At 40.1% G+C, this 24000-nt stretch overlaps 2 protein-coding genes and 1 long non-coding RNA gene across 3 annotated transcripts; 1 reads left to right on the top strand and 2 right to left on the bottom strand.

The window, feature by feature from the left end:
• Positions 1–198: 198 nt before the first annotated feature.
• Positions 199–4282, bottom strand: LOC137980991 (uncharacterized). Its single transcript, XM_068828371.1, has 8 exons — positions 4179–4282; positions 2895–3916; positions 2327–2409; positions 2047–2154; positions 1557–1753; positions 1193–1261; positions 900–972; positions 199–523 (listed from the first exon to the last, which is right to left on the bottom strand). Exons 2-8 carry the CDS (start codon positions 3913–3915, stop codon positions 428–430), a joined length of 1647 nt encoding a protein of 548 aa, XP_068684472.1. The 5' UTR covers position 3916; positions 4179–4282; the 3' UTR covers positions 199–427.
• A 7-nt stretch (positions 4283–4289) lies between these two features.
• LOC137981002 (uncharacterized) lies at positions 4290–6234 on the bottom strand. The gene is made up of 4 exons (XR_011118549.1): positions 6130–6234; positions 5915–5982; positions 5397–5682; positions 4290–4322 (listed from the first exon to the last, which is right to left on the bottom strand). It is a non-coding gene; the product is annotated as an uncharacterized lncRNA (long non-coding RNA).
• Positions 6235–13983: 7749 nt separating this feature from the next.
• On the top strand, positions 13984–14722 carry LOC137973774 (uncharacterized). Its single transcript, XM_068820662.1, has 2 exons — positions 13984–14017; positions 14145–14722. Exons 1-2 carry the CDS (start codon positions 13984–13986, stop codon positions 14720–14722), a joined length of 612 nt encoding a protein of 203 aa, XP_068676763.1.
• The last annotated feature ends 9278 nt before the right edge of the window (positions 14723–24000 follow it).

A 24000-nucleotide genomic window follows, 5' to 3' on the forward strand; every position in this document is an offset into this window, starting at 1 on the left:
AACAATAGTTTATACATCCTTTGCCTCTTAATCAGGGTTTTGGACAAAGGAGTTTTCACATGTATGTGAGGCTAAGGATGTATAAGTACTGTTATTCAAGTTTGAGTGCCATTTGTGCAAAAGGTCTAGCTGTTCCTATCCAAATAGTCTTGGATCAAAGCTAATTATATACTTAGGGGACATTATTGTTAGCAATGACAGTTTGATTGTAAAACAATGCATTTATTTTAACTTTTTACATAGATTATTTCAGAACATTTTCATAGTAAGGAAAGTTATAGGGGGACCAAAATGTAGTAAATTTTGACACCATCTTCCAGTCTTATCATAAGAAAACAAGAATCATAACATCTCCACTTCTTGAACAAGGTGATATAACTTATACTGGTAATGTCAGACATCCCTAAGTTATGGAAGTACTCTACTGTTAATTCCTGGTATTAAAACTGTGTGTGTTACCACTGAAAAAGAGAACTGTCTCGTAAAATCCCATGTTCTTACTAACCCAAACACCAATGCCCACCTGAAAAAAATACAACAGTGATTGTAAGAAAATTCAAAGACCCTTTTCATGACAACCTGTAAGAAAAATTTAAAGAAGGAAAATTAGATTAACTAGAAAGACCAGGTTTGGACAGGCGTGAAGGACCCTTAAGTAACTCCTCTGTGGATGGTGCTGCCTTCATTCCAATTGTAGGGGCTATCTGTTTGGGATTAAAGAGGTTGTCATCTGTTGGCTGTGAAAAGCTCCCCTCTAAAAGACAACGCTCCTTGAGCATCTTGGCCATCATGAAAGGAAAATAGCTGTAGCTCTTCTCTTCTTTAACAATCTCAGCATGGAATTTTTGGGTGCGTTTGGAATATTTCCTGTGACCACGTGCATCACCAGCTGCATTTACCTGCTTCCCTCTTGAGAGATGCATGTTATGATCAATAGCAGCTAACATTATCCTCATGATAAAGTAGGGATATCTGAAATAAATGAATGAAAAAAATTGAAAGTAATCATTATAAAATTTTGCAAGAACAGACTACAGCAGAAATGAAATACAGGTTATCAATGATGGGTAACTTCTGAAACACTGATATTTACAATTCTACTACATGTGGTCTCTGATGGGAGGGGCCTGTTAAAAGACCTACAAGACAGAAAGGCATGTACATACACAATACACAAGATTGATTTCCTTACTCAAATGCCATGCGCTTTGGAGCATATTTCGTGAGCATGCTATTGTAGCTCTCCAATACACTTGTGTGCCTGTAAAAATGATAAACCTAAAAGTTATAATATTATGAGTGGTAAAGTAGTACTTAGTGTCCTCATTTCCTATCATGATCAGCCACCTTGAATCTTAAAACAAGCCCTTGATATTGAAACAACCCTTTTCTGATAATAAAATGCTTGTTTATGTATGGAATGTCATTGTGTGAGATTTATTGACAGCAGTGGGTTGTTTGATGAAAGGGGGCAGGTGGAGGAAACAATTTGACCAATGCAAGAAAATTAAGTCTTCAAGTTTATAACACCACTACCAGCAACGGGAATTACTGACCTGAACCTAACATAAAACTCCAAGTTGTTGAGCCACTTCTTGTCCAAAACAACCTCCCTGAGAGCTGTTAAAGCTTTCGAAGACTTCGCCAAATATGTCTTTCCCGAAGTTCCTGTTTCATCAGGGGAATGCTTGCAGGCTCCTCCAGCCCATTCATGTTCGCCACAAACATGGTGAAGAACACCAAACCAAGTTTCCTAAAAATTAAAAATGATAAACATGTACAGTATTAGAACTAAAAAAATTATTACACAAACAAGAAGCCTCTCAGAACTTCATGAACATTAATAAGACAGTAAATATGACTGCAGATGGAGATTTTGATTAATGTGCAATCAATTAGCATGTACTCAAACCAAATAAGACAGCAAGAAGAAAATTGCATCACAAAGGAAAAACCCTGTACAGCAAAACTGCTTTGTGTAGATCATGCAACAAGGGCACTCCTGTCTAGCACAATATTCAATAAAAGGGGAAAACTGTTTCCAACCTTCAGTTCATCCACACTACCATCACAACTTTGACAGCAAAACCAGAAGTGGTTGACAATGTCATCGATCCACTCTTTCAGAGTTTCACATCCTCTTATGCGAGCAGCCTGTTACAAAAAAAAAAAACAGGAACAAAAACAGAGGCAAATCTAGTATATAGAATCAAAGTAGGGTGGTCAACTTACTGAGAACAAAGACAACTAAATCAAACATTTGTTACATTTGGGAAACTAAATATACTTGCAACATTTAAATGACAGTGACAAAACATGCACTTACTTGATGAAGACACTTGCTCAGCTTCTTTGCCTTGTGCCAAATATCAAGAGAGTGAAACAGTTCCACCAACTGTGGAAATTTCTCTACCAAACCAAAACAAGCTATTATTAGCTAACAGGCCCTTTGCACAATCCGATCACATGGCATGGAATTCATTGTGCTGGGATGCAAGTAACACAGAGGGACTTTCAAAACAAGGAAGTCAGGCTCGGCTGGTAACATGTAACACATGACCGGATCATGCAAAGGGCCTATTAGCAATGAAGCTCTCTCTCATTGTTGTTTATCAATAGTTATAATTTTTGAGCCAGAAGCCCCAATGGCACTGATCAAATCCAGGTATCTTTAATTCATTGATGAACATACACTGTGACTGTTGACTATTTAATATACAGACTATTGACCAGCTGCTGGGTTTATCTGGGTATTCAATGTCAAAGAACATTGGATACATGTATTTAGAGTCAAGGCCACTAAGGGCAGCCATCCCAAGCAATGAGAATAAAGGGATTCAACACTTCGCTGATAAGATGCTCGAGATTAGAATATGCAAATAACATAAGCATACCTTTCATATCACGCACAAGCTTCATAATTGATGAAGAAGCATCTGTTGCAAGCTCACTGAAGGGGAGGACACTAGCCATCTTCTCCAGAAGTCGTCTCAAACCTTCTTTCTCCATGACAACAGAGTTGCCCCCTGTCTCCCTTTTATCTACAACTGCCATGTCCACAACTACTTTGCTGGCATGCTCCATTAGCATGTAGACACAGTACCTTGCACTGTGTCCTGGAGAGTCATTCCTGCCATCACCACACAAACACAAGTCGTCATACTGTTGAAGAATACCAGTTATCAAAGAGTTCATTTCATCCCAAATCTCCTTAACCACAGGGGCTGCACAGTGCTTCTGGAATCTTGTAAATGTGTTCCTGCTGATAATACTTAATCCAAGGGCTTTACATAACAGGGTAAATTTGCTATAGTTATTCCCAGAAATGATTATTGCTGCTACAAATAGGGAATCATTCAGGAAAAACTCTACATTGTTCTTCACTCCTAAGACTTCTGATGACACCCATTTCTGGCAATGTCCATTCTTGCATTTGCGAATGATTTCAACCCTGGACCCAATGGTCTTCACCTCTTCCTTAAAATGAAGTCCCTCACCACAGAGGGCACATTTGTCTTCCGAAAGTTCCACAAGCTTATTGATGGAGACCATAACTCTCATTCGTGAGTGAAGGGCTAAGAATGTTTCGAGATCACCTTTGCTAGTAAGCTGCTGGAAAGCATCCTCTAGCTTCTTAAGAATTTCAGCTTGATGTTTCTCTGCTGGTTTGGTAGTTTCCTCTGGCTGGGGCATGCTTACTTCTTGTTCAAGGGCCTCGGTGACCGTCGGACTTCCAGCAGCGCCACAAATATGGTTGGTATCATCATCTGCATGTATGTAGTAAGGTTGAGGGGCTTCAGACACAACACAAGGGGCTACAGCAGCAGTAGGAACACAGCTGGAATCATCTTCAGCAGCATAAGAAGGATCAACCATTGTAAGGGTTCTTTCATCTTCCTCACTGCTGATATCCATGCTGTGAATAAGCAACATAATATGATTATAATATTGATTGCTATAATGTACACCACCCCCTCCGCACCAAACCCCCTTCATGAGGAATTGCAGAGCAGCTCTGTACTGTGTGACATATGGTAACATATGGCCTATCTTCAAGCATGCATACATCTAATATGCAGGATTAAAAAGCCTTCATTTAAATTAAGATTATATATTTGCATTTTCACAAACTGGTGTTTGCATACTAACTTCAATCATTGACAGTTGACCCTACTCACTTTTCACCAAACAGCTGTGTAACATCAGGATGCTCAGGACTGCCATAGCTATCAAGATGCCATTCGTCATAATCACTGTGGTCATCGCTGAGTTCATCACTGGATGTGTCTCTCCTGTTAAGATCTTCCACAATGATGTTCACTCTGTACACAAAAGTACATTGAAATCTTGTGAAATTTTGACAATGAAATATAAATTCGATAATGGTTGAATGTATGGGACATACAGTTCATTTACTACAAATCATGATATGAATTGTTGGCATTTTTATCAGGTGCTCCATTCTAGGGCCTCTGATCATGGGAGTGGTCTCTAAGTAACATTACACATGTCATACCTATAGCTGAGCATCAGGTACTACATAATTGACACCCACAACAGGTTATGGTTTCAACTTTGATCAACATTCATTGTTTTCTGAGGCTTTCTTGGTGCAAAAATCATCTTCTATTTGCTTTATACAAAAAAATAATTGATTCTCTATCAAACAGAGTATTTGTACACCAAGATATCTCTTGCATGCATATAACTAAGAAAAATACACAAAAGGAAAGACCTTTACATCGTCCATGTAGCTGTAGCCATTAAAATTAGAAACAGGCAAAATTGAGAAATGACTTAAAATCTGCATTGGTATTCTTTTATCACTGGTATACAGAAAAATACTGACCCCCCTTTCCCCCGGCTCCCAGGAAATTCTAATCCTTTCTGTGGGGGTGGTATGGATATTGTATGGAACTGTATATCACACGGTTAAAAATACAACAATCGTAGAATTGATACAATATTACAACTGGGAGCTTGAAGATATGAATAATAAATTTTATCATTTAATGCATGTTTTTCTTCCTTTCCATTACCTAGGAGCCCACCATGTAACCTACCAATAAATGCCTACAGATAATGGTATACTCGTGAATGCACAGCAACCTCTCATTGTGTTTTGCTGCAAATAATATTGCTCATGGGTGGTCGAATGATAAAACAATTATTGAACTTGGCTATTGCAAAACATCATTATTTGTCAGTGTCACTCAGATCTATCATTTGCCCCGCCTTCGGCTTCAGAAAAATAACTGCTTTGCTCACCACTGACAAAACACAATATTTTGCTCACCCTCATCCAATTATTTTTAAACATTCTACTCGCTGTGCTTGTCACATTGTTTTTACCACATATGACTTTGTGCACATTGCTATCCCATTTCTATACATACGTTTGCTCCAAGTCAGGAAAAGGATGATCATCAAAAATACATGTAGGCTCAACTGATACATCAGAGTCTTCTTCAGATAGGCTGTCATCAATTGCAAACCCACCAGCAGAGAATGGGTTGCCAGTGAAACTGTTATTGGTCTGGTCAAACAGTTTACTTCTTGAATGCCCTGGATCTGGTTCTCTCTGTTTCCCCAAGTCCGATATCCCCGTGACATCAACACAACTTAAGTGTGACTCACCAGCAAGATTTGCACGAATGGGAGTAGAAAACAAGGGAACTGGATCTAGGGTAAACCAGCAAATATGTTCGTAAATGACCTATTCATAGGAATAAAAATTAATTTCCTCAAAACAACACAAAATTAAACTACATGGAAAACAACAAGAATATTACAGATTCATCAAATAAATATAGACACAAAAATTTAATCCAAGCTTAGGTAACAGTATGTTTCTAAGCTTGTATAGGCTTACAAGATTACGTGGGACTACCAGTAATAAAAAGAACTTACTTACTTGTATCATTATCTTCTTCACAAGACAGAGATAAATTTACCTCTGCAGATTCATGAATGGTGTTTGATCTAATAAGGAAAGGAAAAAATCAAATACAATACTGCCTGGAGAAGTGTATCGGCAACACAAAGGAAAATAATTTTAAGTAACAAGTGGAACAAGTGGTGTACATGTGCACCAATTATGTACTGTAGCTGTTGAGCAGCAAACCTCACCTTCCACGATGTAACAGGAATTCTGCAAACTCACTGTCTGTGCGTTGTGAAAGTCCCAGAGCTTCTTTTCTATCCCTCCAGAGATTAAAAACAGATTCCCTCAACGGAATCGACTTCAAAGAGCCAGGCAACTTTGGTCTTCCAACACGACGGCGTGTAATGGCCGCCATTTCGTCATACACACACAGTCTTCACAGAACAAAATTTACGAATATATACAGAATATTTACAAAATACTTTCAGAAATATAAAAAGTGACAACAAGAGAAAGTTTTTCCAGCAAGAGAATGAACAATATTCCAAGGATTGCTTTGGGAAAAAGCGATGCAAGTCTGCTTCGAAGAATTCGGTAATTTCGTGTAACACGAAATTCAGGATCAAAGTATCACGGCGCGCAATGCATCAAGGGTGAAAATGGGCCTTTAAACTCCTGAATACAGTACAATCAACAATGCCTGATTAACTATCCCCAAACTCCCACTAAATCATTCGTTTCCTCCAGTACATAATTCAACAACGCAACAAGACTCTTAATTCGATTTTAATAACGTAACAGAATTTTAAACACAATTTTTGTTTGCATTGAAGACAATTTCTACAACTGCAGTTCCGTGATAATTTGCGTTTCAGAATTTTATCGGCTTGTCAACTCCTCTAACAGTAAAAGTTTTTCTGCCACGTCAGATTCTGACAGCGAAGAAATTTCTCCTTCAAAGATGCTGTTCAAAACACTTTGAAATGCCGTTAAATTAAATAACAATCTTCGCACAGACTTGTTTAGTACAATTACAGTACTGTGCAAAAAGAATGCAAACGAATTTCGCTACTTTTCGACGAAATATAACGAAATTTCGGGCGAAACGAATTTTCGTGCAAACTTCCTCGAATTTTCGAAATGCCTATTGTTTCAGTAAAAGCGAAAATTCGCGTAACTTTCGCAACGGCCGCGCGAATTTTGAAGCGAAATTTCGTTGCAACATAGCCAAATTTCGAGTGCTTATCGAAAATTCGCAGTGAGCATTTGCCTTTTACATTTCAGTTAACGTTCGAAAAAGGCCCGTCGAAGCCTTCATAAGTGATCACCCTGGGAATTTGTGAGAGGCGATTTTCGTATTAAAGCGACCAAAATTCAATATAAACAATCGAGGGTGGTTGCTAACAAGAGCTTTCAGCGAAAGTCTGTGGGAATTTTAAATTGTTATTGATGGTAAAAAAGATTTACGTTTGTGAATGCACCTATTAAAAACTGGACCGGAATGGTCGCTTATTTGTTGACTTAATTTGTTGAATGGTAAACAACGTGATACTTGCGTGACTTGAACAGTTTCATTCACGTCGTGTTTACACGTAAGGTTGAGAGAAGAGTACAGTTGTTGATACCATTCATTCATTAAAATGCGAAACGCTAACCGACACATTTTCAAGGTAATACGATATTTCGATTAGGTTCTTGAATTTTCGTTTCAGTACGTACAAACTCCAACCGAAATTTCGTTTTCAGATTAGCGAATTTTCATCCTGTGTTCGAATTTTTGTGCGGCTCAGCAAAATTTCTTCGAAATTTAGGCCGAAAAATCACACTTCTTCCTCCGAAATTTCGAGAGAACATTCTTTTTGCATAGTACTGTACTAGATCTCATAGTATACCCACACCTATCACAGTGTACTATTTTTCCCGTCGAGGGTTGGAGAACTCTTCGTGAACAATACTTATTTAAACAATGAATGAATATTTCAACTGCCTGAACTGAGTGAATAATAGACACTTTCACTGTTACTTCGTTACAGTCTACTGTCTTCAAATCTTCCTCGGAAACAAACACCTTTGAAAGGGTCTCATCAGCAATTTCTGTTACTACTGAACGTACCGTGGTAGAAAGTTTCTTCTTTCCGGCCCAAGAACGCACTTGAACAGGGGTAATACAATAAACTTTCCCGTTTTCAATCATTGGAATATGCTGTTCCCATATATCCACAACTACAATTCCAGTAGAATCTGCAAACGTAGTCTCCGCCAGCTTCAACTGCTTTGCACCAATCGTTGAAATGTCCCCAACACTTACAACTTTGCCGCTCAATGTGACATTATCCCATTCATTCGAACGACTAAATATGTCTTCAGTTGACAGGAGCTGCATATACGGCAGGCTCTCTTTGAACTGAAATGAATACTCCGTTTGTCCAGGTACCGATATCTTGGTCATGTTATTTATAATCTTCTCACCATCTGAAGTGTACGTAAAACGTTGAATCTTTACAGGCGTACGACATTTCTCGCTATCCATCAACAGCGGCCTTTGTGTTTAGAGTAAAGCAACGCTTCTTGCACCGGCTCATCTTTCGTTTGTTAAAAAAGTGGAGATTACTCAATAGTTTTTTTCTTGTTACATTTTACCGGAGACAACTGATGCACATCGGCTATAATCGTTTCGTTGCCTGAACGCCTTGGTGGTGTAGTTGGCGCAGCAATTATTCCACTTGCTGTTGCCTCCATTGAAAGTTTCGTCGCCTTTGCTGAACTTATCATGCCATGCTTTTCGATGAACTTGTTGTTCTCCTCATTGAACTTGCTGAGCTCCTTGAATTTCCCACGCTCCTAGCAGTTGCGGGAGACCTGAAACTCGCCATCGAAAATGTTTTCATCCACCCCCTGCCGACCCTGTATTTATATCAGATGGTGTGACCGGATCGAAAATCCAAGGCTCGAAATTTACTCATCTTTGATTGGCTAACCTAAACTTGGCCAAAGTTCAAAAGCCATCTCGTCCTTCTGATAGGTGCTTTTCGTAAGTAACTAGAGGTGGTCGGTTACAAGAGTGCTTGCAAGATTCTAACTATTAGCCCTTAAACTTAAAGCCCCCACATGTACGCATTGCGGACCTATTTTTGGAAAAGGTGGCTGCTCAGATTTTTGGTTAAAAACAGGCGACAGGGGGGGCTCCATCAAGAGATGGCTGTACAAAATCTATGATTTAAATGTTGGTTTGCACCTATAAGAGCAAACGAAAGTTAGTTTAGGGGGGGTGATTATCCTGAGTTAGAGTTTGTGCCTTGGTTTTTGAATTATTTTGTCAGCCATAGTCAGTATTTACGTGATCGATCGCCTACAACTTTGAAATTACCAAGAACCCATCTCTTATATAGGCCTTAATTATAGTAAGTGGAAGTCTGAAAATATCTTAGCTTGACCCTTCAGGTGCCACAGGGATCCACATGCAAGAACCAGTAAAATAATTATAGTCAGTCCTTAGATCTAGAAGTTGCATTGTCGAGCCTTGGGTGGAGTTTGATCCTAGCTGCAATAATAGCTGTGAATAGAAAGAACTTTATTGTGCATCTGAAGTTGCTAAGTTACAGCATTAATGGGTAGCTTTTTGTAAATCCAGTCAGAGATATATATATATATATTTATGTTTAAGGCGAATGGCTGGCCCATCGGAAGGGTGAGTGCAATGGCTGCCAGACATAACGACTAGTCCGTCAAACACAATGGTTCACCTCAAATGGGGGTGTACCAACACACCAACTTCGCTGGGGAATAGAACCTCGCCCCTACCAACAATGAACAAAAAACAAACAGACCAACAAAGAATTGCATCTAGGAGATGCCTCGTCTCACTTATACTCCTAAATGACAATTCCACAAAAACAACAAGAAAGACTCAAAACAAAACAAGCACGACCCAGCACAATGGTGAAAAGCGACCGATTAAAAGCCACCCGTCAACAGACTTATCCAACGCCAAGACGTTGGTTCACCCCAGAAAAACAGCCAGGGCACGCACACGCAATATATATTTTTATGTTTAGTATGGGACGTTAAAGAACCCACTCACTATTCGATAAGAGTAGGGGACGTAGTCCCTGGTGTTGTGGTCTGACCTTATCTGGACGGGGGCATCTTTCATTTCCTAAAATAAAATTGTAAACTGTGTAATAAGCAGTCTGGCTAAAGTCCCCCGAAACACATTGTAAATTAGTCCTGAAAAGCCCCGAGGGGAGAGACTAATAGCTTCACTCACTCACTCACTCACTCACAACACAAAACAAGAACGTAAATATGCATCACCAAAGCATCATTGCGTAGCAAAGCCACCACACTACAAGCACCCCACTAACGAACAAAATGATGCCGGCGGTCAGACCGGAAGTGTCAGAAAAACAAAGGAAGAGCAAACGAATGAATGAGACTTGACACATTCCATGACATTGACAGCCGAGGAGCAAAAATCATTCCAAGCCCCCCAAATACAAAACTTGCAAACATTCAGCATATAAACAAAAACCCAAGGAACCACAGACAACTCATCAGCCAAGAAACCAAAAAGCACGTAACGAACCAAGATGGAAGGACAAAGAGGAGAAGCCAAGACAAGACGCTGACCGCCAGAGGACAGTGAAAAAACAGATGTTGAAGAGACTGGACCGGAACAGAACAAAAACAAGCAGTAGAAAGAGCATACCCAAAACCGGCAAGCCTCTCGGCCGTGTAAAGGACCCTGTGTGAAACGTTCCAACATAAATCAATAACAGGACGATCAAATCAAAAAAGAAAAGCTGATGCCAGGTACAAGACCAGTAGAGAGAACCAAAGAAAGGGAAGAACTTCTCCTCACAATGAGGAGAGACAGCATTCTCAGACAAAAGAAACAAATAAGCAGATTTTGTAGACATAAAGGAAACAGGACGAAAATCAATACCTGAACCAATACCCAAAGAAGATGTAGTAAGGGATCCTTTACACGCCTGCCAAGCAGTCAACAGAGAATGATAGAACAAGGGCAGGGAATCCAGAGAAAAACAAAGCGGAGCAGAAAAAACGAGATGCGGTTGAGCAGGAAGCAGAGAAGGAAACCAAAAAACCATGAAAGAAACCCAAGAAGACAGAGAATAAAGAAAACGACGAACCCACTGAACATGAAGAGCCATGACCTTACACTGAAAATCAACCAAACAAGAAGGCTGAACAACAACACGATGAGGGACCAAGTCCGGCTTATCGCTCCAGAAAAACTTAAAAAGTAATGTATTTATTAATTCCACACTGACCCACCGGGGAACATGGATAAGAGAGGCCACATACCACACCGGGAAAGGGCCAAGGCATTGATAACAAGTGCTCTTGCCCTTATACGTTAAAGAGCGTTGCCGCCAGGAGTTCAAAGTGTTTTCCACCGCGGTGATACACGGCCTCCAATTGTCTTCCTCAAGATTGCCCGGACCCAGAAATACCCCCAACACCTTCACCTTCACCGACGACCAAGTAATGTTAACCGGTGAGTCAGTGCGAACATTCCAACAACCCAACCACAAACCCTCACATTTACCATAATTTAATTTAGCCCCCTACCCCCTCTCATACAAAGAATAAACATCAAATACAGCCAAAATAGCAGGAACAGAAGAAACAACCAGCGTAGTATCATCAGCGTAAGCAGAAACAACAGGCAAAGAACACGGAGAACCAGGAAGAGACAGACCAGAAATAACACCATTAGAACGTATATTACAAGCAAGAACCTCAGCCACTAAAACATAAAGGAGGGAGGACAGGGGACATCCCTGCCTCAACCCACGAGATAACTTAAAAGAATTTGAAATATAACCATTTACATTAACACTACTACTAACATTATTTTTAAATAAATTAACCCACCCAACAAAAGACTGCCCAAAACCCATTGCATACAAAGTAGAACGTAGGAATGTCCAATCAACCCTGTCGAAGGCCTTTTCTTGATCAAGAGATGAAGAGCAGCAGGAGCACCAGAAAAAGAACAAAAATCAACATCACGAAGAAAAGCAACATTTTCACCAATAAAATGGCTAGGAACACCACAAGACTGATCTTTATCGACAACCAATTGCATTTACCTTAACAAGACGAGCAGCAATAGAACAAGACGTGATTTTGTAATCAACATTCAACAGGGAGATTGGACGCCAGTTTTTGGGATCAAAACGATCCCCTTTTTTAAAAGATAAAGTACTAATACCTCAGCGCTGAGAGCGAAACAAAGAACCCAAACCAAAAGCAGAATTCAAAACACAAACTAAATCAAAACCCAAAACATGCCAAAATTTTAAAATTCCATGGGAAGGCTATCACAACCAGGACCTTTACCACGGGTTATACCCTGAAGAGCAGCAAAACACTCCTCCTGGCTGAGAAGACCTTCTCACCCCTCACTATCATGAAAAGGAAGAACTGAAGAAATATTGAAAAGAAGCTCAGCGCGAGCATTAGAGTCACGAGGAGCAGCAGAGAAAAGATTCAAATAGGAAGAGCGAAACACACCACACAACCCATCCTTATCCATAACCAAAGTACCATCACTAGCTCTCAGCGCCGAGATATTACGGTCAGTGCCGTTTTTCTTTTCGAGCCAGAAGAAGTAAGCAGAGGAGGACTCACCCTCCTCCACCCACCTCAACCGGGCGCAAACCTGAGCACCACCCACCTCGCCGGGCACAAACCTGAGCACCTCAAGCAACCTCAGGATCCAGAGCACGAAGACGCTTCAGAGTAGAAAGATAAACAGGAAGGAAAGAAAGATGACCAGAATCAATATGAACTTTTAATATGGGCAGCCAGTTTAGACAAAATATCACGTTCCACTAATTTACTTTTCTATGGTTAACACAATAATTTTTACTAATACGTTTAATATGGTATTTGCCGCTGTCCCACCACCCAGTGAGGGAAGAAAAAGAAGACTGACGAGACTGCCAGTAAGACCAAAAAGTTGAGATGAGGTCGATTTACTCGGCCTCATCCAAAACAGAACAATTGAGCTTCCACAACCCCGGACCCGGAGGAACGGAGTTGGGGAGAGCCCATGAAAAAGAAAGAGCACAATGATCAGAAAAAGGACACGGTAGAATGTCTACAGAAGACACATAAGGCACCCAAGCATACGGAGAACGGATGAGGTCAATGCGCAATGCAAGGGCCCCATCGGGCCGGAACCAGCTAAAAGCAGAATGCAGGGTGTCTTTCACGCCAAATATCCACCACAACACTGACAACAAAGCAGAACTTTCCAGAGAAACATCAAGGGGACAAGACCCACGGCGATCCCAAACACGATCCAGGACCGTGTTGAAATCGCCGCAAAAAAGAGTAGGAATTGCAGGATCAATAGAATTAACATAAGGATTCAAAAACGCGTCACAATCTGGATTACGGTTGGGAGCATAAATAGAAGCAACACGGAGGACAGAACCACGAAAACCAAACTCAATCAAACTCGCAAACAACAGACCGACAATCCAAGACCGAACGATACAGAACAACCACACCACAAGAATGATTCGTACCAAAAGAACCAGCACACAAATAACCAAAACGAGAAAACCAAGAAAGAAGATCATCATTATAGACTGCGTGGGTCTCCTGTAGACAAACTACCGAAGGAGAGAGATGGGACAACCACTGAAGAAAACCGAGACGCTTGTCACCATCTCTCAAACCATTAACGTTAACAGAAATAACAGAGAGAGCCATAATAAAGCAAAAAAATTTGAGTGAAAAACCCATGACGAAAAAGAAGACAAAGAACAAAAAACTAACAGGGTGGTGAGACAACGGCAAGTTAATGGCGCCTAGCAGGCTTAGAGCGCTTACCATTTGTCAGAACTGACCGGTCGGTTCAGACCGTGCGTAAATGGAACGCGTCAGTTCTGAGAACTGAGAGAACTGGTTCTTGCCGAACTGGCCCTGCTCTTGAGTTAGGGCCAGCCAGTTCTCTCGCTCCTGCGCGGCTACACGCGTGAAATGCGCGGGAATTTGAGAATTGCAGCCGGTGTTTGTAGCCGTAAAATACCTGGATTTTTTCATTCTCCTCATTCAAAATGGCTGAAATGAAAGAAACATCGCACAAGTTTGGTAAGCATGTGTAATTTGTATTATTTTCTGCTATCTTGGTTGCCGAGTGATAGCACAATATAATTGTTTTCGGCGAAGTTCCTTGCGATACTTACCAAGCAAGCATACTATCTTTAAACTATTACAGGACTCGAGGATGAAGAAGAAACAACCACAAAGCTCATAACATGGTCGACAAGCAGTACTCAACTTTTGATTTCACTCCGACGAGAAAACGACAGCCTGTTTACAAAAGGAAAAATAAGAAAGAACGTCGCGTGGGCGAGAGTGGCAGAAAAATTTAATTCAACAAGCAGTGTCAAAGTAACCGGGGAGCAATGCTCCAATAAATGGAAGAAGTTAGAAGACAAGTTTAAAAAAACTCAGGAGCACAACAGTCGGACGGGGAACGACAGAAAAGAATGTGAATTTCAAGAAGAACTGACAGACTTTTTCAGATACGATCCCAAAGTTGTCCCCACCTCAACAGTTTCCTCGATGGCAGCTTCTGGTGGCACAGACTCTGCCGACAGTTCGGAGGAAGACGAGCCAGAGCAATTGCCTCGGAAAAGAGACCAGCCAGCGAAAAAGAAAAAACGACGAAGGTCAAAATCATCCGCGTCGGAGATGATTGAATTTTTGAGAGAGTTTAAAGAAGAAAAACGTAAAGAGGAGCAAGAAAAAATTTCCATTGCTGAAAGTAACCGGGGAGCAATGCTCCAATAAATGGAAGAAGTTAGAAGACAAGTTTAAAAAAACTCAGGAGCACAACAGTCGGACGGGGAACGACAGAAAAGAATGTGAATTTCAAGAAGAACTGACAGACTTTTTCAGATACGATCCCAAAGTTGTCCCCACCTCAACAGTTTCCTCGATGGCAGCTTCTGGTGGCACAGACTCTGCCGACAGTTCGGAGGAAGACGAGCCAGAGCAATTGCCTCGGAAAAGAGACCAGCCAGCGAAAAAGAAAAAACGACGAAGGTCAAAATCATCCGCGTCGGAGATGATTGAATTTTTGAGAGAGTTTAAAGAAGAAAAACGTAAAGAGGAGCAAGAAAAAATTTCCATTGCTGAAAGGATGCACGAGGAAAAATTGAGTGTCATGAATAGATTCATAGACATTCTGGCCAAAAAATAGTCTTTTTTAATCGCTTTCTTGATTTTTTTTAATTTCTTATTCTTGCCTGCTTTTATTGTTTTTAACACCCCGCTTTTAAACATTTGCATACTTTTTACATATTTCACTTCTTTGTTCAACTATATCGGTACTTGAGCTTATGTAATTGTTTACTTCACTTTGTTTGATAATGACCGTAGAATGGTCGAAACGTCGCGTTTTTATCCCTTTAGTTTTTACCACAAAAGGGGTACAGAATGGTAAAATCAGAGACTCACAGAGACCCTCGTTTAAAATCCGGAATGTTTAAAAACTCAAGTGTTTTTTTGCGAGCCCGAGATTTCGAGACTCTGGTTTGTTTATAAGCCGAGATTTCGAGACTAGTGTAAAATTTGCCGAGACCAATCATTTTTTAAGGACTATTCTACACCCCTAAAGAAGGAGTCTTGAGAAATACAGTTTTCCGAATGAACCTAGCTAATGTCACATACTCTCCAACTAAAAATAAGAAACGCCTTGCTTACGTTTCTTTTCGTGGAATGTTCATGGATGTAAAGCATGCCTTTAGGAGTTTTGTGTTTTGTGGATGTCCAGTTTTCTTGATACAAGTGGGACATCACGTAATCAACTAATGAAGATAATTTAATTAGCTTCAGTTAATTTGTTCTTGAAGAATGAACACTTTATTTGAAATTGTGATTTTGATAATGGGTTCTTGCTTGTACTCTTTTTTGTAGCCATTACAAAATAAGTGCTGCAGCTCCTGGTATTAAATGAGTTAAACTTGTTCTGTTTGTTCTGTTGTTGTTTTTTCCTTTTGAATTTTCAGACCTGTTATTTACTATATATTTGACTATAAAGTCACTTCTGAATCAACCTTTACACATCTGTGTTGTCAATTTCTTGATGACTTTGTAAGGGATAAACGGTTCAACTTTTCCTGCTGCCTCCCCCCTTCTTTTATTGATTCAGAATACTACTTTGACTTATTTCTATTTCTAATATATTTCTAAATGGTTGATCTAAGGAAAAAAAAAAGAATAATTTTCAGTGACCCTTCTTCAAGAATGACAAAAAAATAGCAATCATCTCACTAGCTGGCAACTGCCAGTGGCCGTAAACTTGGTATATATTGGAAAGCAGCAACAGAGTCATCACCTGATTGCAGATTAGTTTGAGCTACTTCATGAAAAATTATGCTGTAAGCAACAGTGATTAATAATTTAATTAAAATACATAGATATAATAGATGCTCACACATTGAATGGAATCAAAAGAAACATTTTTGGTTCCTTGTTGCTTCTGAATGTCTCAATAAAAACTTTAAGGAAACGACTGTTTTTACATGTCATATTTAAACATAATAACTAAAAGTTTAAATTGAATTGATACAGAAACCAGGCCCCACCAATTTTAATATACTCAGCTTCTATGACTCACTCTTTATTGCATGTAACTTATTATGACATGATTGAATTATTGATGAAAATTGTTTACAAATAGCTTGATGGTAAACAAACATGGAAAAATGTTAAGAGAGCAAAATGAAATATTATTGCTTGACACAAGATAATTGAAGAGCTGAGGGCATATAAATATACTTGAGCCTCAGTGACTTGTATGATGTGTTATTTGCTTTATTTTTAGGCTTATTTGATTTGTCTGTATTCATTCCCCTGTTGGAATTCTACAGTAGTATAGCTAGCTGATGACTGGCTGGAAAACATGGGAATGGTGCAAACAAGGACATTTTAGGAATAAAACCTATAAAAAAAACATGCTATTAATACATGCATGAGCAAAACAGAGAACTGAATGATGAAAAAGTCCATGTACACTGGGTTTGTATATATGCCCTTTAATAATTTGACTGATTAAGCAAAAGCAAATGTGATAATATAATAAATAATACTTGGCAAGAGAAATCAAATGGTCACCTTTCTTTATGATACAATCAAAACTAAAGATACTACAGTACAACACGTTTGGCCCAAAAATCATGTTTATTGCTCCCTGGAAGGACAGGAGGAAAAGCCAACTTGAACACTCCTAACACACAAGACTATAGCTTAAGCTAACAGTGTGGACCCTCAAATGATACTGGCCGTGACTAAAGATGTGCATGCAATCCCATATTATAACCATGACCAGTAATTATTACTGGTCAAGAAAGATGACCATTTGATTTCTCTTGGCAACTGCTTGTGGCCTTGGAACTGCAGAAGGAGATTCATCATCATCATTGTCATCATCATCACTCTCAACATCAAAAAACTCTTCAATTGTTCCTTCATCAACTATCAGACAAAAATTGTGAAGAACACATGCACCAGAAACCACGGATGGAACCTCCTCGACATTCTCCATCTCAATATACTTTAACCTTCTCCATCTGCCCTTAAGCAACCCAAGGGCTCTTTCGATGACTTGGCGTGTTTGAGCATGTTTCCTGTTGTAGTTTATTTGTGGCCCTGTTAAATGACCATTATCCCTGAATGGCGACAGCAACCACCTGCCAGGGAAAATGTTTCTACACATTACACTAAGAAATAAGAAAAAGGCTTAAGTGTGTTTACTGAAGATCAAGTTAATGTTTAACACTTAATAGTCGTAGGAATAAAAACTTTCTGATGTAAAGAACATACTTTTTATAAACCTGCTGGCTTAATTATTATAATATTATCAGATCTAATAAATTGGCCATTAAATTTTATGAGCAAAATACTCAGTGTGACAAATATACTGTAGGATGCATATATATTTTGTCAGTCAGGTTATTAAAGTACAAAACTTAATGCTTTTATAAATGAATATTACGGGATGTGCAGGAATTATACATGTAATTGTGGATGATATTAATAATATTTCCTGTATGTGTTTACAGAGGATCGGAGGAGGAACGAGGAGACCAAAAAGACTAGCTTTATATAATATACTATTTATTTTTCAGCAAGCATATTGCACAAAAATTTATTATTTGGGTAATTATTCACCTTTGAAGTGGATATGCTGAGTCTCCAAGAAGATGAGTGTCACCTTGAAACATGTTGTCATCAGCTGCCTGGTACAAGGGTGAGTTGCGTAAGACTCTGGCATCATGAACTGACCCAGGCCACCCCACGTAAATGTCAGTGAAAAGCAGATTGTGGTCACATGTCCCCTGCACATGAAAAATAAAGAGAGAAACCCCAAAAAGTCAAAAACCACTCAGGGACTTGCATTCATGCAGAGACATGAACATAATGCAATCCCAAGGTAACTGTAAGGTAAACTCAGGGGTGGATCCAGGGGGGGGGGGGGGGGGGCTGGCTGGGTTGTAGCCACCCACCTTTGGCCACACAAAAACATGAAAATAACCAGGGAAAAATAGAAACAAGGAAGACTGACCCTGTGTCTTTAGGTGTAAGAATGAATGCTTTTAGCTAACCATTTCCCTCTATCACCTATGATTAAGCTCAATGGTGATCTGTCTTGTATGGAGTGTTGATCATGCTCTTTTGCAATATTTATATATGGGACTGCTTGCACTCTATTACATGTACCTATGTGAAATAATGGCTGTCAAGTTAAGTATATTATTGTTATCTTGGCCATAATAAAATTAATAAATAAAAACCGTGAATATTTAACTTCATTATGATGCATCACATCAGAGGCACTGTGCCATGAAAAAATGTCTTATGTATAATGCATCAGTCAATTCCACCAGTGCCCATTCCCCCCCCCCCCCCCTAGCTTACCCCAGCTTACCCCAGGGCATTAGCATTTTTTAAAATGAAGTTGGCAAATTTCCTGGGGTGGGAACCGAATGAGCTAGCAAATGCCCACCCCCGCAATTGTATAAAAACTAATAAATAATATGACAATTGTACATGTAGGCAAAGAATCATGACATTTTTAAAGATTATATTCTTTACTTTTTACGTTTATAACTCATTTAAATTCACAAAACGAAGCATTATAAAGCTAGTCCACTCTGCATTTGTTGAATACAAAATGCGTATTTTTTTAATTTGGCAAGTCTAACTACGTGTATCAAATTCCCGTGGGTCGCCACAGGTTGCACAAATGCCCCACCACCGGGACAGAGACAAATGCCCTGGGGTTGCCCGGGGGGGGGGGGGGGAGGTGGAGAGATGGGCACTGGTGGAATTGACTGATGCATAATAATTACCTGAAGAATAATTGAATGGCTCCTCAGACGATTGAGATAGGATTGTGGATATTGCGAAGGTGTTCTTATTGGTATGTGACAACCGTCCACAGCACCAATAACTCGTGGAAAGCCACTAAACCTTTCAAAACCATCTGCCACCTCAACAGCTCGTACACCTGATTAAAAAGATGTTAAAACATGACTTTTTTCACTGTTTATTTTCTTTTGAAATGTTTTGTTTATCAGTATTAAACGATCACTAACAGTCTACAATGCACTGCTGAAATTACTTGTTCTACAGAAGTCTGAGAAGTGGCTAAAGATACGTTGCATTATGGACAATTTGGCTAAAGCTAGATATTAAATTTATAAAACTCAATTTTTAAACATTACGACTACAGAAGTTAATCCGCAGCAAAACAACTCAAACTGATAACTTTATTATAATGATTGCATCATTGACTTTTTGACACGATTTAACATTTGTAAACGATCTTTTTAAATTAACATAACTTGATAATAATTTATCGCTTTACTTTTGCAACTTTTTAATCGAAATACATATACATACTTCCGTGAAACATCATGCCTGTACTCAGCGAAGAAAAACAATTGTCATTGTCTTTGTAACAATTATTTTAGAATATTTTTTGGTTTTTAAACCTGTGTTTTATAGATCACGTATAATAAGAAGTGTTACCTCTTGGCCACTGAATAAGATCTCTGCAAAGATCCACGAGAGCTTTTGTGACCCTGCGTATGCAGCGGGCCACACTTGACATTGTCACGTTAAACCGATCAGAAATCTGCCGACAGCTTTCTTGGTTTGCAAGTGCCCATACTGCGACAGCAATCTGTTTCTCTGGGTCAATGCACCATCGGCCAAATGCATTTCCCTTTGGGATGTGGTCACTTTGAACCAACAACTGGCAAAGTGTCTCAAAAGATGAGGGAGTCATGCGGAAATGGCTCCTAAAAACATCGTCGTGATAAAGGGGTACCGTTTCTTCGAAATAATCTGCGATTCTCGCCAAAGCCCGTCGAGAAAATATACAAGTAGTTGAAATTAAAACAAAATCATCTTCGTCTTCACCGTCCCATAAAAGATTTTCTTCCTCTTCTGCGGAAAGAAAGTCGAGGAAAAAGTTTGGCGGAATGTTGCGAATTAACTCCGCCATGTTGTTTTATTGTTTACATCAGCTCTCACGCAAGACTCGAGCGCGTAATCACGCAGAATGGCCCGTTTCTTTCCATTTAGACCAGCAAGAACCAGTTCTGCCGGGCCGGTCAGTTCTGACAAATGGTAAACGCTATTAGGCAACGAAGGACGACGGGAGGACCTATGAGGATCCGGGCTAAGAGGCGACCTCTCATCCCCGGAACGGGATGGGGAACGAGAGGACTTGCACAGAGCCATCCCCAAGCCAGAAGAAGTACTAACCCGTGGAGGAAGAGGAATGGCAAACTGACATGAGGGCTGGGAAGAGCCCCCAACCCGCCCCAAAGCAAACAGATCATCAGTAGATGACAGACTTTTGGACCATGGATGCCGTATCTTGCCTGGACGCAAGATGGGGCAGCAACTCCCCCGAAACATAACTACGCACAACTTTGATGGGAATCCACTGACCAGCCAGGGCTGGCTCACCACTTTGTCAAGCTCATCATCACGAACATCGACACACATACTCTCAGCACCAGACTCAGGCTCAGCCGGATTCCCAGCAGGCACAACCTCTGGGACAACAGCGGGCTCAACAGTGCCAGGCACCACAACAGGAGCAGCCACAGCCACACAACACCATACATACATACATACTTAATTGACCGCTCCCTCATAGGGGCTTTTCAGGGCCAATGAAACACAGCGAAATAAACAGAACAACAACAACTGTAAAGAATCCCAAATGGCCGGAGGCAAACCAGTTGGCTATTTACAAGTGCAGCTGAGAAGTTGAACCAGGGACTACCAGGAGCAAATGAACGAGTGGTCAGAGCAGGTCTTGAACCCAGGATCTCGGGATCTCAAGGCAAGCGCCCTAACCACTGGGCCACACTGCCTCCTATATTATGAATTATGAACGTCCCCAACATCCGCATTAACGTCATTATCATAATCATCGCCATTATCATCACCATTATCATCATCATTATCATTCTCACTGTGGACATCAGTGGCCAGGTTACCTGGCACATATCATACAGGCTTCGGACAGTATCTCACAAAATGTCCAGCCTCATGACATCGTTTACACTTTCCCTTTAGACGGCAGTCAGCCGCCTTGTGATTGTTATCACAAATATCACACACAAGTGGTTGCCCCTTGTACCAGACTCTGCAATTGACCCCATCAATAACAATATTTCGTTGGGTGTCATGCTTGCGCGCACAAGACGGGTACTGGTGTGCACGCCAGGGACATTGGACCACTGCTGATGACGGACCTCCTTTATGTCCCCAAAAAACTTAAGAGCCTCTTTAACCCGGTCATTGCTACCTTCATAGGGAAGCAAGTACACCATCATGAAGGTGATGGGGGTAGAAACAACCACATCACTATGGACGTCACCAAAAGAGATGAACCCGGTCTCCTCATAGGTCTTTTTGTGGGCAGGGTCTATAAATGAGATACGACTAATACCCCCCGGACAGACCTGGATTGAATCGACCAGGCCAGCCAGGGAGTCCACAATGATGCTGGCAACCCCGGCATGGGAAGTCCCAGCCAGGAAGCCGAACTTTATGATTACAGTACGTATGTTACGCAGAACCATTATTGACAATTAGTTTAAATTCTCTAATAAATTACCAATGCAATACTTTAACAATAAACTAAGATTAATCTTAAGCAGCTGCAAAAGGACTAAATTTAAATAATTATTTTCACCTTTATATGTCACACTAATTCAAAATATAATGCCACTCAAATATTAAGATATATTGATGCAAATAAGCTAGTACAAATATGGAAGGTAAATGAACACCTAAATCACACTAAAGCAGTCACTCGCTTAAGGAGTAACTAAACAGATAATTTATCAAGTCCCACAGAAACCCTGTGGACAAAATGCACAAAGGGAAACTACGGAAAAAGGTAACCAGTCACTAAAGAAGCAAATAAGCAGGTAATTTAACAGTTTTAATATCACACTAAATAAATTCCCAAAAATAAGCTTTATAAATGAAAATTAAGGGCAGCCCTTAAACAGTCCTGCTTACAGAACAATCAAAAACCACGAGAACACACAAAAAAATGTAAAAGCTACAAGGAAAACCAAAAAGGACAATTCAAAGATGGACTAAATGAAGTAATAACCAAACAAAAACGCGGGCGCAAAAAGCCCTGGAAGTGAGAAAAACGAAAAGACTCTGCTTACCCCGGGTTACCGCAGAATGCGGAGCATTAGTCACTGGGAGGGTCACCGAAGAAAGGAAAGAAAACAAAAAAGACACAACAAACCTTACCACACTCCAAAATGAAAAAAGAAGCCCACGCCACACTCTGATAGGAACGTCTCCCAGCAAAAATTGAAGTTTACCATGCAGGGTTTGACTTTCACAGCCAAACACGCGTTCATGTAACAGCTCTGACGGGACTCCCCGGGAAGAGAAATACAGTAGGATATTGACAGATAACTTCTTTGAATTGCTTCATAATATCAGCATCAACATTAAAACACACCGGGCCATCTAGATCCAAGGCTTGACATATAGCATCCACCCCAGATATGTATACATATACATGTCAAGGATGGAGGTTAAGCTTATAAAGCCACTCCAAACTTCCAACACATGTGGTACATCTAAGCCGTACCAGAGAGTACTCAAACTAGCGAGCTAGTGAGCATCGGCAATGATTCATCCTAGTAAAGTGCTCAATTTGGACATGAAAGCAAAAGCTTTGTAATGCCAAAGAGCTATATCCAACTGCAGACAGTACTGTTTCGGCCTTGTGGGCCTCATCAGTGCAGTGCTGATGTCTAGGATGGAGGTTGAGCTTGTAAAGCCACCCCAAATGTCCCACACATGTGGTACATCTAAGCCATGCCAGAGTGCTGATCAGTACTGTCTGCACTTAGATATAGCTCTTTGGCATTACAAAGCTTTTGCTTTCATGTCCAAATTGAGCACTCTACTAGGATGTCATTGCCGCTAGTAATTGCGCATGCTCACTAGCTCGCTAGGTTGAGCACTCTGGCATGGCTTAGATGTACCACATGTGTGGCTTTATAAGCTTAACCTCTATCCTAGACATCACCACTGCACTGATGAGGCCCAGAAGGCCGAAACAGTACTGTCTACAGTTAGTTATTTGTATATTTATTTAAGATATATGTAAGATATATATAAGATGTAAAGTGGAGAGGGAAAGAAAGGCTCTTTTGCACATTAGTTTAGCAGTCAATAATTACAAAAATAAGGAGGTAACAACGTTTCTGTGTGGAAAGAAATGTGAATTGTTAATTCCAAGGCCTACAAAGTGTTGAAGTATGACCAAGGTTGTTTCCATGCTAATTTCCGGTCGTGTATACATTATGTTAAATCCTTTCATTGCTGTTTATGTATTGTATTTATTTGAGCATTCTTCTAAATTTCGTTTCATTTTTTAATTTCTTTTTAGTTCGAACCATAATCTTTATATCACAACCACATCTCTACTCTCCTACTTGGGAATAAATAGTCTTATATTTTCATTGACAATTCTGCATGTGGTGGCTTAAGTTACACGT

Source organism: Montipora foliosa, chromosome 1 (genome assembly GCF_036669935.1).
Source record: "Montipora foliosa isolate CH-2021 chromosome 1, ASM3666993v2, whole genome shotgun sequence".
In the NCBI taxonomy this organism is placed as follows: domain Eukaryota; kingdom Metazoa; phylum Cnidaria; class Anthozoa; order Scleractinia; family Acroporidae; genus Montipora; species Montipora foliosa.